The 18,484-nt window shown below is 36.8% G+C and overlaps 1 protein-coding gene across 1 annotated transcript in view; it reads left to right on the top strand.

The window, feature by feature from the left end:
• The window catches only part of LOC120417971 (F-box/LRR-repeat protein 16), a 107,279-nt gene that overhangs the window by 76,716 nt on the left and 12,079 nt on the right, over positions 1–18,484 (top strand). Inside the window, exons 3-5 of the mRNA XM_039580210.2 lie at positions 7,609–7,782; positions 8,886–9,003; positions 16,991–17,186. Of these exons, the coding sequence (XP_039436144.1) occupies positions 7,609–7,782; positions 8,886–9,003; positions 16,991–17,186 (488 nt within the window). The remainder of the gene's footprint in view (positions 1–7,608; positions 7,783–8,885; positions 9,004–16,990; positions 17,187–18,484) is intronic.

The following is an 18,484-nucleotide window of genomic DNA, read 5'->3' as shown; positions in this document are numbered from 1 at the left end:
CTCACTAACTTGGACTTCGCACTAAATTATTGCTATCGATCGCATTATTGTAACTTGTCAAACTGGCTTGGGAAATTTTAATTTTCTCAAAAAATGATCAATGCGAGCCGATGTTGCTCACCTGTCAATCGCAATTTTAAAGTGCGAATATCCAGTTTGGTGAAAACTGCGACTGGAAATGTAAATAAACAACTGATGGTTGCCTAGTTTTAGGAAATTTTGTTGTCAAAAGTGCGAGAGAAAAGAGCGGGCCAAATCCAAGTTACAGTGCAAGGATCAATAATTGATGGCTATACATATTAAATAGAACAAGTGAAACAAAGCTACTTTGATCCAACCGGTGAATAATTTACCAATTAAAAACTTTCTAAGTCTTTAGAATTTGAACCGATCTAGCTTTAATTTGATTGTATTAGTTATTCATTTTGGACTTTTATTATTTGATAAAAACACAATTGTGGGAGGCACAATAACATCCCACAATTATGGAACATGCAATTTTATGACAGTGTTTTGCTGCTCGGAATGAAAAAGTCCTGAGATGCATTTTTTTTGTTTTAAAAGTACTACTTTTACTAGTGAAATAGCAAGAGAATGTCAAAATAAAGGTCCTAAAAATAGTAGGATCGACAGAAAAGATGCATTTGGCATGCTATTGACAAATTATCACAAAAGTGTTTCAAATTTGTGGGTGTTCCGAATATGTGAGATGACTGGAAAAATTTCTGTTTATTTTAAAATTGCATTGCATTGAAATATTTTAAATTTCATTTTCAATTCTCAAAAACAAATGTAATACTTTTTTTTTAATTCAATTAATTATATTTGTAACAAAAATCATTCAATCTTGAAACGTTTCTTTTAAAAGACTGAAGTTTAAAAAAGAGCCGCGGTCCTTTTTTGCGAGCCACGGTTCGTTCGCTCTTTTTAGTGAACCGGTTCTTTGAGCGGCTCGCACTTTTTTGGCCCACCTCTAATTATGTTGGATTCTCTCCTCTCTGACTGAGCACGTAGCCCAGTGGTTACGTTTCGGTCTTATAAGCGGTAGATCGGGGTTCAGTGTATCGTCATAAACTGGACCTTATCAAGACACCTTAGGAAGACAACCTATGGAATGTTAACATTAACCTATAACATGTTAACATTAAGTTGAGAATGAAAAAAACTGTCACTGAATCCGCTTTGTAAATGCCGGCCCCTCTTCATGGGTGTTCCCCTCAGGAACAGGGAAAGATTTACTTTTCTCCTCTCTGAGCATAATAGTTTGTGACTCGGTTCGAGAGATGGAGCAGACAAAGAAATGCGAGCGAGTAGTGTTCGCTCACGAATGGTTGCTCGCTTCAGTCGGCAAAGATGAGATCGGCGATGAGTGAATGATGTCTGTTTCTTGAATCGAAAATCTGGACCCTTGCTTACTAATTACTACACAGAAAAAAATATTTCTGTAAATTTACATTATTTATCATGTACCAAAAGGTATCATGATAAATGATGTATATTTCCATTAGATCCATTGGAAATTTACATTAGATTAATTGGAAATTTACATTAGTTTTGAAAATTTACATTAGTTTTGGAATTTACATTAGTTTTGGAATTTACATTAGTTTTGGAATTTACATTAGTTTTGGAATTTACATTAGTTTTGGAATTTACATTATTTCAAATCAACTAATTCTGATTGGCCAATGGGAATGAGAAGCTCGACTTGGATTGCAGTAGGAAAAGGGTGTGGCCTATGTTCTATTTTAAAATTATTGTAACGGGCAGCAAAAGGAAATTCTGATTCTAAAAAGTTGTTTCACAGGTAGGGGACGCTTTCTCGTCGACGGCCAAGTGGAATAACGCTGGACTGGAATCGAACAGACGACGGGTAGGATGCTCGGTGTTACTGCTGCTACCCGCTGCCGACTGAGCCATCTTCGCATTTTATAATCGAGCGGCTAAAGCATCAACTTGTTCAGGTCGAGGCACAGGCAGTGAGCCAGCGAAGTATGAGAGCGATAGAAAGAGAACCAAACATAACTATTTTTAGATCGGGTAGTTTTGAAGTCAACGTTTGGCAGAAATACATTGGATATATGATTTACATTAAATAGGAATTTACAGGAAGCCGAACACGGGTAGAAATTCATCAGATTTGAGTTTCCATGCTCAACATTTCCATTAGATTCATGATTTACATTAGTTTTAGATTTACATTGGAGTAATTTCCATGACTTTTTACTCTTTACATCATATTTCAACATTACATTGAGTGAGTTTACATAAGAAACAGCAATTACGTGCTGTGTAAATTTACATATTTTTTTCTGTGTAGTAAATGTTGTAATTCGTTGCTGTTCGTTTTTTCAACACTTATGTGAGAAAGACAAAAAAACTTAAAAAAATGCTACGCTCTAGAATTTGTTGTAAAGCGATCAGACAATAATTTTTGAACAAAAAAAATCTTCCATCGATCACACATTACTCAAATTCCACGCAAAATTATTGAGCTAACATGGGCCTTAATTTTCCTAGCAATAGTTTACTTTCAAAGCAGAAACGGCAACTAAAAGCTTTACCCAACATTAGCTCCCACCAATCTCAACTATTTCCGCAAGCAAAAGCTTCCCCCCTGATTGACAGTCAAACAATGTGATTCAACCTTCCCGGGGTAAATAACCTCCAGGCAATCGGTTCAGCCGCCCGCCGTGACGAGGCTCTTCCGGGGAGGGAGAACCGGAAAATTTTGATAGATTACTCTGGCTCAACTTTTTCCCGCCGTCACCGTCGTGTCCTTTCTTTCCCATCGCCCGTGTCGTGTTCTGTAATGGGGGAGAAAACTCAAGTGGAATTTCCCAGAGGCGAAATTTCCTACGATTAGAGCGATGGGTAGGTTTTTGGGAGGAGATGCCATCTCAGATATCAGGTAAACAATTAGGAAAGGTATAATTTGGCTAATTTTGTGTCGTAACTTGCTGGTAGGGATTTTGTGTGACCTTTAGGTGGGGTAGATATGGATAAGGTACGAAAAGTTTGTTAATAGATGGAAATGATGAACAGAAAAGCTTTTTTTGCAATTCAGAATTAAAAAGCTTGCATACTTAAAATACAAATTACTTAACACACTTTGGTTTCCAACTAAACTATACTGAACAATTTTATTTTTAACGATCACTAGTAAGCAAGCTCATTGAAAAATGTGAAAAGATGTTTACAGCAAGAACAGTGGATTGGCCAATAAAATTGCAAATACTTAGTGTGTCCATTAAGGCAGCTCAGCAATTTCATGCTCCGTTAATTGTTGTGTTAACGTGTTTTCGTGGATCAAAAATCCAGTTAAAATAACATAAAAGTGATTTTTATAGTTATTGGCATGTTTGTCGTAAAATTATACAAAACGAATCTCTTCAAACAAACTCATAATCGGCTCTCATCGCCACTCACCACCCATTAATCATAAGTATACTACAACGACCTAATCCTTCCTGATTCCTCTACTCAACACGGACGGACGAGGAATTGGTCAGCTGAGCAGGCACAGGACCAGCCCCCCTTAGTTTCAACCCCAACAGTTCGCGTTGATTTACGGTCACCGCACGAACCAAATAAAACGACAAAGTTGGAGAGGATGGGAAAACGACTGCAAACGAGTGGAATTTGTTTTTGCGTTATTTAATGTGTCCTGTGGCCGCCTGCCATTAACAGATTTTTCCGCGACATGCCGTTGCACAACGGGAAGGAAAAAGTTTTGTTTTGCTTTCGATTTGAGAAATTCTGTTGACTAAAATATACTTTTGATATATTCATAACTAAAAATCCATAGTAAAACCAAAAACGTTTTTCTATCCACCTTGACTGCCCAAGTTAGCATAAATGTTCCAAGTGCAAAAAAAAGCAAGCTGTTTCTTAATCAAACTTTTAGAGTTTAGAATAGATGAGAAAAGCAACTCGCGACAAAATTTTGATGCTAGGAATTTTGACAGGTATAATTTTCATAAAGTATTCACCTCCTTTTCTCTCCCACAGAAAACTGGGGACAATGTAGCTGTCAAACTAGGCCAAACTGTTAAAGTCACTCACAAAATGAGCATTGAGTGATTTGAGTTCATTTCTGACTTCACAATTTTCTCCTCTTATAACAACATCCGCCCTTTCGATGTTCGTAATGTTTGAAAATCTGTATCTTTTGATGGAATTTCCTGAACGATCGATTTGGTGTCTTCGGCAAAGTTGCAGGTTAAGATGAGACCATCCATTATTAAGTTTGGTTTTTACCAAATCAGCAAATTTGTGGGTGCCTTGGTTATAAAATGTACCGTTTTCTTTATATTTTCACATGATAAACTACCACCACCAAAATTTCAACTGAACTTCAATTGAACCAATATTTTTCGAGATATCGTGATCGCGAGATCAAAAATGAGACAAAAACCGAGAAAAAACTCATTTTACATAGAATTAAAATTGAAATTTTGGCCTGTATCTCAGTAACCAGCTTTGTATTGCTCAGAAAAAGAAAAATTCTCGGGGGAAATCCTTCATAAAATAAATACAGTTATCACACATTCGGAACACCCACAAACTCGGAACACTTTTGTGATAATTTGTCAAAAGCATGTGTGCTATCTTGTCATAGGGGAAGGTGGGGCAAGACGACCATATGGGGCAAGAGGAACAATCGCTAGTAAGGCCGTAATTTTTACAATTTTGATGATTTCCAGTATGAGGAATTGTTGCTAGCAATGCAATTAGCTGATTCTACTACCACATAACCACCAAAACGACGTAAACGCCACGGGGCATAATATTGAATAAAGTTTTTTTCAAAACCTTTGTTTCCTTATAATATTTGGAAAGTACAAAATAACGCTTAGGGTTCGTTTTAAGGCACATTTTATCAAATACTATTTTTCCTAGATCAGTAGTGTCCCTACCAATGACTTGCACATATTATAAAGTATGATTTATGTTTTGGTTATTTTATAGAGAGCTTTTAAAAAATCTTGTTTAGGTGGGGCAAGCGTACCATATGGATTTTTATTATGGAAAAAAATACGAATTGCTGCAGCAACATATTTTATTGTGAAAAAAATACATAAAAGTTCTTAAAAACTGATAATCAATTGTTTAAAAAATTGACCATACACGATATAATAATATCATGAAAATTTACTATTTATCATCTAAGTAATTTTGTTTTTCGTAAAAACGGTCAAATTTTTAGTAAAATATTATTTTTTAATCTAAACATGAAAGAAACGTTTCAAATACATCCTTATCTGATGTATCTAAGTGGTAATAGTTCAATTGTTAGTAAATTAGCATGTTTTTTCATGCATTGTTCCTCTTGCCCCAACGGGTTGTTCGTCTTGCCCCACTAGTTGAGTAGAACGTACGAAAAAACAAAAAAATTAAAATCAATTTTTTACATTAAAAAAAAGATTTTTTTTAAAAATTGTTCTAGTCTAGTTCAGTCAAGACCTGGAATAAGATGATTCTAATAAATCTGATAGATTTTTTAACGTTTATAATGGGTTATAACGAGCATTTCCTTAGCTTGTTACACTTGCCCCACTTTCCCCTACGTCGCTTTTTGACGTTCCGAGAAAAATGCGTTTTAATGTTTGACCTTGAATGAACAAAAACGAGAGCACGCAATGCAAACAATAACAAACACGTTTTGTTTAGTTGGACAAGGTTGAAACTTCTTTCATATGAAGAGCGACAACAATACACGGAGTTTTTTTTTTGTTTTTATTGAATATCTCAGGATTGAATTCGAGTCTGTCAAGGTCAAAAGGTGAGACATTGTGAGCTGCACAAAATGGCGTTCTTAGTTCAATTTGGCCCAAAATGCACGTCAGACAAGTTAGCACGACGGCGACGAAATGCATCTTTCCTGTCAATCGTGCTATTTATAGGACCTTTATTTTGACATACTCTTGCTATTTCACTTCTAAATGTTTAAACAGGAAATTTTATTTAAAGACTATTTTAATCAAAGCAGCAAAACACTGCCTCCAAATTGCCTGTTCCATAATTGCGGGATGTTATTTTGCCTCCCTTTATCTGATATTTTCACCAACAAAAGTTACCAAACTATTAATAAAACATAACTAAGCTTAAGTTTCGTAGATTTTAGTGTGTGAAGTCATTATATTGTAAAAAAATTGTTCTCCTGAATAGAACCAAACTTTGATTACATCCGTAAGAAGAAAGTGTTTTAAATTTGGAGATTTCAAGGGCCAATGTTTTTCTTTAATAACTGGATGTAAAATTTAAAAAATTCAATAAATCAAAAGATCACAACAATAGCTTTCAAATTACTATTTAACTATTTTATCACAAATTCATGTTCCCGGTACAAGATTTTGCACTATCCTAAACTCTAGCGCAAAATGTGTCCTATTTAGTCCACTGAAATATATCCAAAAAAAATCAAAAATTAAAAAAACATATTTTGGCAACTCAACTTTAAGTGACAAAAAGTCAAATAAAAAAATCGAAAATGATTTTTCATAAAAGTTTTCACAAATCGATCAGAAAATTAAAGGTACAAATTTTCGAACATTCACATTCTTTTTATTTATGACCAGCCCTCGAAATTTTATGGAGACTTGAATGGGAAAACTTATAATTCAAAATTGCGTCTTTAGACTTTGGGACAAATTTTCAGCATTCTTTCCCACAATCCGCTATGAATTGCCCGACCTGCCGTTGATGTACGCAGATGAATGATATTTCAGCCCCAAATCACAAATAAATGCCAAGGGAGGATTATGGGTCGGGGAGGGTTGGTTTGTTTAAGAGGACTAGACTTGGTCCGTTTGAGTGACAGATTTTATCGACTTCACTCGCTGGCTATAGCTGGCGGCCCGAACCGGGAAGCGAGAGGAAGTTGTTAGCGAAATCACCACAAACGACTCTTTTGAATGTCAAAACAGGAGCGAAAACATATGCATGCGTTTGTTTATTTTATTCTCGTTTTTTTGTCCGCGTTTTCCGTCCTGATTAACATTTTGATTGGTTGCAGGCACGTTTCATAAGAGAATATATTAGACTTTTGCGTTTTTGTGCTTTAAAAAATAATATTTTGTCTATTTAGTAAGTTTTACTCTTAATAATTAAAGATATTGAAATGAAAATATCGTTTAATGGATTTTTTCGCCAACATACTTCGCTAAAGCAAATTTGCATGAAACCATTGAAGTTTCTTCAATAAACATAACCACATCGGGCAACCAATGTTTATCGACAAAATTAAACGTTCTGAATAATGAATTAGCTTGGGCGAACTGCTAGCACACCATGGATATTTGCATTTTGCGTAAAATTTACACGGTTTGGTGGGAAGTTATATTTGCACCATTGCACCATTGTATTAGGGTAAATGGCTCTATTTAAGAACAGTTTCTAAGTTTAATCATTAAATTTTGTGCTTGCAGTGTGCTACTAAAATGCTTTAATTTCTTCTTGAAAAAAAATCTGGATTCAAACTTCTAAGTTTAAAGTTATGTTTTCCAGGATACCAACTCTCGCCACACTGACTTTATGATTTTCACGCTTTTCCCAACGTTTTACTAACTTCCCTCTCTCTGTCTCTCTCTCTGTTTGAAATTACAGTCACTGTTCGAGCTGGAGCTGGCAGGATGTAACGAAATCACCGAAGCCGGCCTGTGGGCCTGCCTGACGCCCCGGATAGTGTCCCTGTCGCTGGCGGACTGCATCAACGTGGCCGACGAAGCGGTCGGAGCCGTTGCACAACTGTTGCCTTCACTGTACGAGTTCTCGCTGCAGGTTAGTACATAACGTGCGGACCGTTTGACCATTTGGGAAGGCTTGTAGAAATCGGTTGAGTTCAGAGTTGTACCGTGAGTTGTAGTTTCCGAAGATTTCCGCATTCGTTTTCATTCAAGTAAGCTCGTTTGACATTCTACCGGAATTCCGATCACCTTCACCACGACTACATTCAAATGATGACTGTCACCACGCAGCACCACACGAGCAAGAAAGATAGAGAGGTTGAAAGAGAAAAATAAGATCACGCGTATTCGTATAGGGGCGGCTGCTTGAGTGCTGAGCTCGGCTTTGTTCGTTTCAACTTTGTGTGCGTTCACTGACGGTCGCTTGGAAATGACGATCATAACAGGCGCTTTGTGTCAGCATTCCAATATTGTTGTCAGTTCAGTTTCTTCAAATTTAGAAATTCGTGTAAATTAAATAAATCTAGATTGTTTTTTATTAGGTCCTATAAACAAAAACTGAAACCTTAAAACTCAAAATAATCTGCAAAAATAAAACCAAAACAGCCGTCCCGATTCACCCCTCATGACGGTGGGTCTCGTGGCGCAGGGGTAGCGGCTTCGGCTGCCGATCCCGATGATACTATGAGACGCGGGTTCGATTCCCGCCTTATCCACTGAGCTTCTATCGGATGGTGAAGTAAAACGTCGGTCCCGGTTTCTCCTGTCTCGTCAGAGGCGCTGGAGCAGAAATCCCACGTTAGAGGAAGGCCATGCCCCGGGGGGCGTAGTGCCAATAGTTTCGTTTTTTTTTTTCGACGGTACCTCCAAATGCAATCCACAACAATGGATCCCCCTGAACCCTCTACAAGAACGTGGCGGTGTGGTGCATCCAAGCCATTGCCCACCCTAAAGTAAGTCTGCAAGCGTAATGCGGTAAAATTGTTCTCGCGACTACAAAGAGCACTCGCCATGTCCAACCCCCTTTGCCCGTTACGGTTCGCTGATGGCAGTTCAAACTGGGACATTGCTAGGGTTCATGTACCTATACTGCATGGTGCATCCGGTGACCAACGCGCTTTGGCCACAGTTGCAGTGCAGCCAGCAGTCATTAGGGAAGTTGATATGCTAAATTTGCTCATTTTTTATCCTTTTCAGGCGTACCACGTAACGGATGCAGCCCTTGGTTATTTCTCGCCCAAACAAAGTCACAGCCTAAGCATCCTACGGTTACAGTCCTGCTGGGAACTCACGAACCACGGAGTGGTGAATATCGGTAAGTTCGAGATTTAACTGTGATTTTCAAGGTGATTTTTCCTCTTGAAGAGTAAATCTGTATAAAAATAGGGTCAAAACAAGTTTGGTTGCTCAATATTGTTGTTTCCAAAAAGCAGATCCCATGATTTGATGGACAAACTTCATTACTTTGTTCAACCTGTCTACAGGTATTCCACCAGATAAACCCATTCTCCAAAACAGCATGCCAAAAACATTTCAAACCAAAAACTCTTTCACCAAACGAGATAACACACGAACATCTCCTGGTTCTTTATGCTTGCCCAATTCTGAAAGGAAATAACTTTTGCTGATTTAACGAATTCGCACTGCCTCCTTTTTCTCGAATCACTGCATTGCCGACCGGGCAAAAGGCGAGAGCGGAAGTGGGAGAGAACCGTTTTGCGAATTGTGGAGGAGGCCACTCAACCCTTGATACCCCTCCCATTTCTTTCTCTTGTGGCCACATTTCCGACGGATTTCCCAGCATTGCGTACTTTGGCCAGGAAGGGGCGGAAACCGAAAAAAACACATGATTTAATTTCCTTTGCCGATTGTGTGTCTTTCTTTGCGAGAAGTTGTTAAACTTTATTTATTTTTTCTAAAAAATATCGTTTTGAAACTTGATGAAACTTGACGAAAAACAAACAAAAATCGTATGGAGCGTTTGGTACGGTATGTCCACGCATCGCTCCTCCCCCATGTAGATTCTTTGAAATGTGATCCGTTCTTAGAATTACTTAATTTCCTCCTGAATTTCGGTAGACGAGTCCTTTTGCAATTCCGTTTTCTGTCATTCTATAGTGACAAATGGTCTGCCTTTCATCACTCAACATAACAATGCTGAAACGTTTATTTTAACACTTCTCTGAGTGCTGAAAAATTCCATCCGTGTTTTTGGTTAACTCAAAAAAGCGTCAAGTATTGGGTTTCGATACAAGTTCTGAAAAGAGCAATTCCAGCTCAAATCAGGAATTTTTCTGGTACTTTTGTACCCGACCCTCTCCGATTGCAATGAAACTTTGTAGACATGTTATCCTGGGCCTATATGAGCCATTTTTGTGTATATGGAGCCAACAGTACTCGAAAATAACATTCGAGGAGGGCGTAAGGTATTTAAATATTTTTGTATTTTACAATTTAAAAATTACTGTATCTCGAAGCCGTTGCGTCGTATCAAAAAGTGGTCTAATACAAACTTGTAGGAAATTGGACGGGCTTTCTGAAAAAAAAAATACACTGAAACAAAAATACACGCCACATCAATGACATTTTTTTATTTTTAAGTCTAAAACTTAAATTTAAAGGTGATGTCACGATTCTTTTTCGTTCAAAATTTTTGAGGAAATAGCCTAAAATGTTACCAAAAGACTGAAGAAAAATGCAGGATGCAGGGTTGTTATAATATCAAAATATCAGCTCCCAGCAACTACAATTATCTCGCCTGAATATTCATGCCTCAAATAGAGGAGAAAAACGTGACGTCAGAAATGAACTCAAATCACTCAAAGTTCATTTTGTAAGTAACTTAAACATTTTTGCCTAGTTTGACAGCTACCTTGTCCCCAGTTTTTTTGTGGGAGAGAAAAGGAGGCGAATACTTTATGAAAATCTTACCTGTCAAAATTCCTAGCCTCAAAATTTTGTCGCGAGTTGCTTTTCTCCTCTATACAACTGCTCTTCTCTCTTCATTGAAACTCTCAGCACTGAACATAGCCGAACACGTTTTCGTGTTTACCCACTCGCGATTGACATTTTCCTTTTCTCTCTCATTCTCGCTTCCACGATCATCCTACCGCAACAAGCGTTTAACCACAAAAGCCGCCACAAAACCAATTTTGCAAACGCAGTTTGAAGGGGCGTCATGCGTGGTCGGCTCCTGATCGCCATCTCGCGTTCTCTCATTGCAGTTTTCGGAGAGGTTGAGAGACTCAGCGATGAGAGCGCATAGTCGAGGAAAAGGGAAGGAGTGATAGAGAGAGAATGACATCGCTGGGAATCACGAGACACAAGAAGAGATCTCACAAGCTATAGTGACGGCCGCTATACTCTCAGATGTTTTTGGTGCAGAGATAACCTATTGATAGCTTTTCTGTCACTCTTTTGCAACACTGGCAGGATGGTATGCCTCTTCTAAAATAATAAAAATGTTTTTTGAAAAGTGGTCTAAACGTCAAAATTTTCAAAAACCAGTAGTAGGGATCAATTCTCTATACAATTTTACATAAAAGCCTCCATATTGACCATTGTCCTATGTCCTATCCTTGGGAAGATACAGCGGTTTTAAAAATAAAAATGTTGAAAAAACGGGTTTTTTGTGGTTTTCGGCAATTTCTATATGACAGACTTGGTTTTTCAGTCTCGTAAATATTTTTACCGGAAAGCTCGTCCAATTTCCCATAAGTTTGCATTTGACAGCTTTTTGATTTATATCGTTTATATATTTACGTAAGCAAATTTACTGTCCTGGTTTCTACCACACTGAAAAAATATACTATTTTCAGATATTAGCAATGCAATTAAGCTTGTATCTGTAAGCCCTTACATCCTATTGAAATGCTGTCAAAGGCAAACTTATGGGAAATTGGACGAGCTTTCCGGTAAAAATATTTACGAGACTAACAAACCAAGTCTGTCATATAGAAATTGCCAAAAACCACCAAAAAACCCGTTTGTTAACATTTTTATTTTTAAAACCGCTGTATCTTCCCAAGGACTGGACATAGGACAATGGTCAATATGGAGACTTTTATGTAATCCTGCATTTTTCGTCAGTCTTTTGGTAACATTTTAGGCTATTTCCTCAAAAATTTTGAACGAATAAAAATCGTGACATCACCTTTAAATTTAAGTTTTAGACTTAAAAATCAAAAAATGTCATTGATGTGGCGTGTATTTTTGTTTCAGTGTATTTTTTTCAGAAAGACCGTCCAATTTCCTACAAGTTTGCCTTTGACCACTTTTTGATACGACGCAACGGCTTCGAGATACAGTAATTTTTAAATTGCAAAATACAAAAATATTTAAATACCTTACGCCCTCCTCAAATGTTATTTTCGAGTACTATTGGCTCCATATACACAAAAATGGCTCATATAGGCCCAGGATAACATGTCTACAAAGTTTCATTGCAATCGGAGAGAGTCGGGTACAAAAGTACCAGAAAAATTCCTTATTTGAGCTGGAATTGCTCCAAAGTGGAATTATTCAACACACAATTAACTCAAACGGTGGCAAAAGGTACAATTTTTCGATACAAGTACTGAAAAAGGAACTTTTCACTATATACCTACTCTGTGAAACATTGTTAAGAATGTACGGTAATGTGTTTTTCATATTGCTAGATAATTATCGTAAATATTACCAAAAAATAGTTTGATTTTGATCGATTTAACCTCAATAAAAAAAACATTTTGAGTCAGCATTTGATAAACTCAATCAAAACATATATTGTTTAAACAAACCAACAGTACAAAATCTTTCTTCCGCCGAGCTTACGAAAAGAAACGCAAAAGAACCTGTCTGATTTCGGGGGAATAAAACTTTTTCCTCCGTCGGTCATAATCTCTTATTTAACCGGCCAAAATTTCCCAACCTGACAGGCATTTGACCGGATGTAGGGCAAAGGAAATCCGAGGTAGGGGGGGGACTATCTTGTTGCCAAAACATTATGTTGTTCGCATTATGGCACCGAACAAATCATCCGCTTTTTAGCCTTTTAACCTTTTTTGCGGTTTTCCGGAGCACATCATTCAAGTGAAAGGTTTTTTTTTGTTTCCTTTGAATCAAAATTTTCGGACATTTTGTTCTGAAATGGAAAAAATTGCTCTGCGAGTTCTCAGATTATTTCGATTAAAATTCCCAACATTTGTTTCGTTAGATGGGAAACAAATCTCCCAAATTGTGAATTTATTTGAACAGAAACATAATCCAATCAAATTCATTCCATTTACCTCCAAGGTTTCTGAGTTGGAGAGAAAATGTTTTCCGACTTGTTCCATTTTTTTTTATTTTCTTGTTTTGCTTATGCGCCGAAATATAATGTGGAAATTTATTAAATATTTCTGCCAGCTCGTATCTGGCGCCCACTGCTGCTGCAGTTTGGGATGTTTTCCAGCAAAAGAAAGGGGATATTCGGCTTGATTTACAACGTACTTGTTCTATTTTGGGGCTGAAACAGAAACGGACGGGGGAAACCATCTTCTCGGAAGGAAAGTTGAGTTTCTTTCGAGAAGATTTTTTCAGAGAGAAAAAAATATGAATGTTACCTTGTACTTTTGTTGTTTTGATCATTTTTGGCGCAGGTATGATTTTATTGGCTCTGCTTTTGGTTATGCAACAGAGACTAACACCATATTTTTGCTTATAGATAGACTGTAACCAAATCTTTTCTCATATTAAGTTTTTGGTTTTGTTTGGAGATTCATTCTTTTTATTATTCATTTGAGCATTTAAACTGGGTAGATCTTGAAAATTATGCACTTTATCAGCAAATCTTTTTCGAAAACAAAGTTAGCTCGAAAGTTGCAGTTTTTTGTCCCCTAAAACATTAAAAAAAAAATCAAAAATGAAACGGAATTTTGGAAAATTATTGTTTTGTAAGAACGAAAAAAAACGAAGTTGACTTTGCTAGTACCAACCACTAGTGTCTTACTTTTTTAACTACAAGGACTTCGCAGCCCTGGGTTCCTAAGTGTTTGAGTACGGCACGGAGCGACGGCGCCGGATACCCATATTTACACAAAGAATTTTAGAGCGCCCGCCGCGGGATTCGAACCAGCAACCTCAGGATTGTGAGTCCAGTGCGCGGTCCGATTGATCAACACGGACGGGACATAGAAGAAGTAAGAAAGTTGATTTAAAAATCGGCAAAATGTTGTCCTTGTGCCTATTTTTTCTGAATAGGCCTATCCTACAACTTTGCCCAAGACACCAAATCGGTCAGAACATTCCTACAAATGTTACAGATTTCCGACTGCTGCCAAAATAGTTTTAAGCCTTTTATGGGTGAACCATTAATCACCAGGGTTGCCAGGCCAAAATGGGAAAAATCTGGCCAAGTTCCGAACAAGATCTGGAAAATCTGGCAGACGAAAATCTCACAATTATGAATATAAATAATGAAATTCTGATGGTTTCGTTGATTCTCGGCCTCAAAAACGGTGAATTAACATTTGCTGAAAAGAGATAGCAAATCGGATGCAAACAAAACCATAGCTGCCATGTAAAAATACTTTGCTGGAGATGGTGCAATCCCCGTCGCAGTGTCCTGATGCAAACAACAAACAAGATCGAGCCCGAGCTGTCACAGTCCCTGCGAAGTATGTTGGCTGACATATCGGGCGGTCAGTCAAAAAACCAGCTAGAAGTCGCATTAAAAACAACTTTTACGAGAACTTGAAATCAGATTCTGATGCAAACAAACCAACTTTGAATGTTTTTGGTAAATTTTAGACTAGAAAGTCTTATTTTTTCGATTTTTAATTATACTCACTGAATAAAAAAAGATGTTCGAAAATGGCAGATAACACCTAACCGGCGGTCGCATGATTGTGATGCATGGTGGCATGAAAGTATATCAGATTCTGCATGAAATCTGTCCTCATGCATTTTTTGCTATATAGGGAGCGTTCTTTTATTACGTAACGCGAAAAATCGGACTTTTAGACCCCCTCCCCCCCCCTCGTAACAAAATTTCCATACAAATTTTCAAAATTTTGTATGGAGCGTAACACGGCCTCCGACACCCCCCTCCCCCCCCCTACTGCGTTACGTAATAAAAGAACGCTCCCATAGGAGTATGACATTTTTGCCCGTTACCGACAATTATCGACATTACCGACGGCTTTTTGGTTGTATTTCACAAAAAAACCCTTATTAGAACGAGGATTGAACCACGAACTTTTTGATTATTGATCCGACACGCTAACGCCATGGACGCTTGATGAAATGAGAGTGAAAGAGCATCAACATATTCTTCTCTTTGGAATGTTGCTCGGGGACGGGCCAGCATAGGGGGATGGCGTCGCTATTTTTAGACCACATTTTCCACTTTTTCTCATCGAAACCGACTACTTTATCGACTTCATTTTGCTGGGCGAGATAGGACGCCGTCTATTTTTAGACGATGACTCAGCACTTTTACACTCTTGCGCTTACAAAAACCAGGTGGCAGCACGATGTAACGCCACGTCCCTATGTGTACACGCGGGCAAAAAAGATCTACGGGCTTGCTGCAAAAAATGTTATAAATTGTGACATTTTCTGCAGCAAATCCACTGTTGCAGATTTTGAGCTATATTTTTCCTTTGGGTGAACGTAAAAATTGTTGATATCTGTCCAGTTGGCACAGATAATGATGAATCTTTATTCTGGCTGACACTTGAAAAAAAAACGGCATTTCCACATGTATCTGGAAACCTGTCAATGGTACAAATTGGCTTCTTTGTCCATAGAGAAGGACCCCATAGAGTTTGAACCAAATAAAAAAATATAAATAAAATCCATTTCCGGTTTTGATGCAAAAAAAAGTTGAATTATGGAATGTTGAAAATTTAGTAGGTTGAATATTACCTCTTTTTTGAGTAATATTACATAACAAATGTGTAAAAATGTGAACCTGATAAACTGGTAACTGAACTGAACCTGATAACTGATGAAAATTCATCATTTTCTGATGAAAAATTAATCATTTTTTTTACACAAAATCTGCTACCATTTTCTGATGAATATTACCATCATTTTTTTCTGTGTGCTCATTTGTTATTTTTTGTTTCTATTTTTTTATTTGACTTCAACGCATTTTACAAATCGAACGTTCAACAAATATAAAATTTAATCTAGAAAAAAAATAATAATTAAATGAATTAATGAATTGTTTCGTTAGTTTTTCAAATCTTTTTCTTAATCCTATTTATGCACTTAAAAAATTAATGAAATCAACTAAAAAGATAATTTATAACAAATTTACAATTACTTCTTCAAGTTTCAAGTTTCATGATAATTCATGATTAATGTGAGTAACAAACATTTTAAACTTGAAGTTCTGCCAAGCGCAATTTTTTTTGTGTTTTTCTTAAAACACCTAGTTGATTTACGAGTGCCACGATATCTCGATTTGAAAGAACCAAATTGGGTGAAATATGGGGTAAGGCCTCTCAAAATATATTAATAAAATACATATATTTGTTTTAAGAATATTTCACAATAATCTATTGCGGTGATTTTTATAATTTCTGGATTGAAAAATTTCGATCGTAATTTTTCGATGGTAAGTCCTAATTTGTTGATAGTAGATTGAGATTGTTTGATCGAATAGTTATTCGAGGATCAAGAAAATATGTGTTTTAAAGCTTCAAAAATTTAAATAATTCCAAGCATTAAAAATCTACTAAATAAATGAACTAAGTAGTGACATTTTATTCAAAAACAACCTCTTTTTTATCGATACAAAAAGTATTAGAAGATTCATAGGTCATGGTTTCAACTACCTACTTGAAAAAACAATTTAATAAATTAAAAAAAAAAGTTGTATTTATTTGATCTGCAATGTGTTCGGCTGAACTTTAATATTTTGCTACACTTTGAAAGAATGAAGGCTTCAATTTGGTTGAAATTGGAAAATTTAAACTGCAAATCATGATTGAATCAGAAATGCTTACACGGAAAAAAAATCAATTCTCGAAATCGTGAATTAAATTCACGAATGCGAGAACCACGAAGGAATATATTCACGTTTATAGTGCAAATGCACCATACTCATGAATAAATTCCTTCGTGGTTCTCACATTCGTGAACTTAATTCACGATTACGAGAATTGATTTTTTTTCTGTGTAAGTATTCCATCAAAAGGGTTATGTTTTGTTTGATTGAAACAATTATGAAGAACTCGGGCTTTTTTTAATATTTCTATTTGTGAGAAAAACATCAGATGGATAAATTATATATTTAACTAATGTTTCTTCATTGTATTTATTCAATTTTTCAGTGCATTCGCTGCCCCACCTCACAGTATTATCGCTCTCGGGCTGCAGCAAGGTGACGGACGACGGCGTCGAGCTGATCGCCGAGAACCTGCAGAAGCTGCGCGCCCTGGACCTGTCCTGGTGTCCGCGGATAACGGACGCCGCCCTCGAGTACATTGCCTGTGATCTGAACCAGCTGGAGGAGCTGACCCTCGACCGGTGAGTACCTCTAACCTTGAGTTGCAGTTATACTAAATTTAACACAAATAATAAAAAAAACAATGCTCAAACTATAACTTGCTGGAATGGAATGGCACGAATGTCTCTCCAATTCCCAGCAATTCTTCCTTCGTTTCACAGCTCGTACAATTGTTAATTTTATAATTAATTGAATTACTCGCTCATTCGTCTTCGTCTCGGACAACAATGTTGCCTTTGGCACCGGCAACCAAAATACCATCCACGGTCCATGGTGAAAAGCTACTTGCGTACTGCTGCAACACTCCTGAACTTCAAGACGCGCTCTGCCTTGGAGCAGTGGCAAACTCGGGAACAAGTTAGCTTTTGATTGTTGAAAATTGCTTTCTCAATAGATTGCTATAATTAAATATTAACAGAGTGCTTTCAGCGCTGAGACTCAATGCTCTCCTTAACGTAACGGCGCGGGTTCTCGGCAACGGAAAATGATGGGAGCCTTCCTTTATGGAGCGGCTTCCCTGGTGTCGACCCTAAATCTGGTCCCGGGGCTGTCTGGGCGTGAATTTTTCATGCTCGGCTCGAGAGTGTATTTTTGAGCGGTGGAAAATGGCCCGGAACGCGGCTTTTGCACTTCATTTACCGTGTCAGAGATTTTGTGAAGAGTATCATTCGCAGGAAATCAATAAAATTGAACCGGAGGTGCAAAAAGGTATCTTAGGTTGAGCAGTTTTTTGCTTAAAAGAGAATCTGATAAATGCATTATCTCGCTCCTAAAACTCTAAGAGAACACACTTTGTGATTAATAAATAAAATAGAATTTCTTAAAACAAAGGTGTCAAAAAACGGAATGCAGTGCAAGAGAAACGATCGCTGGTACTGTCATGATTCCTACAATTTTTTATTCATGTTATAAATGTTTAGGTTGAAATTTACGTTTTTGTTTCTTTTTTTTTTTAAATAAGTGTCGGACCTTATTTTGAATTGAAACAAATATTTTCTTTCAAATATTTTTTTTCTAAATTTGATGTTTTTTAAATTTTATTTCTTTGAAACCAAATATGTTCAGAATACTGTAATCACGATTTACATTCTTGAAAATCTAATTGTTTATGCTAGTTGTGATTTGAAAATTCTTATTGCAAAAATTTCTTTTACACTGAAATAAAAAAAAAGTACTAAATTCCTAAATTCTAGCCTCCTTTTCTTATTAAGTAATCCAAAAAACCCGATTACTAAATAAGGAAAGGAGCCAAAATTCCTAGAATTTAGGAATTTGGTACTTTTTTTTTTAGTTTCCAACAAATCGTTTATTTTAAAAT

Source organism: Culex pipiens, chromosome 2 (genome assembly GCF_016801865.2).
Source record: "Culex pipiens pallens isolate TS chromosome 2, TS_CPP_V2, whole genome shotgun sequence".
NCBI classification, from domain to species: Eukaryota; Metazoa; Arthropoda; class Insecta; order Diptera; family Culicidae; genus Culex; species Culex pipiens.
Note: the sequence above shows the minus strand (reverse complement) of the source record. Positions and strands in the feature narration are given on the sequence as shown.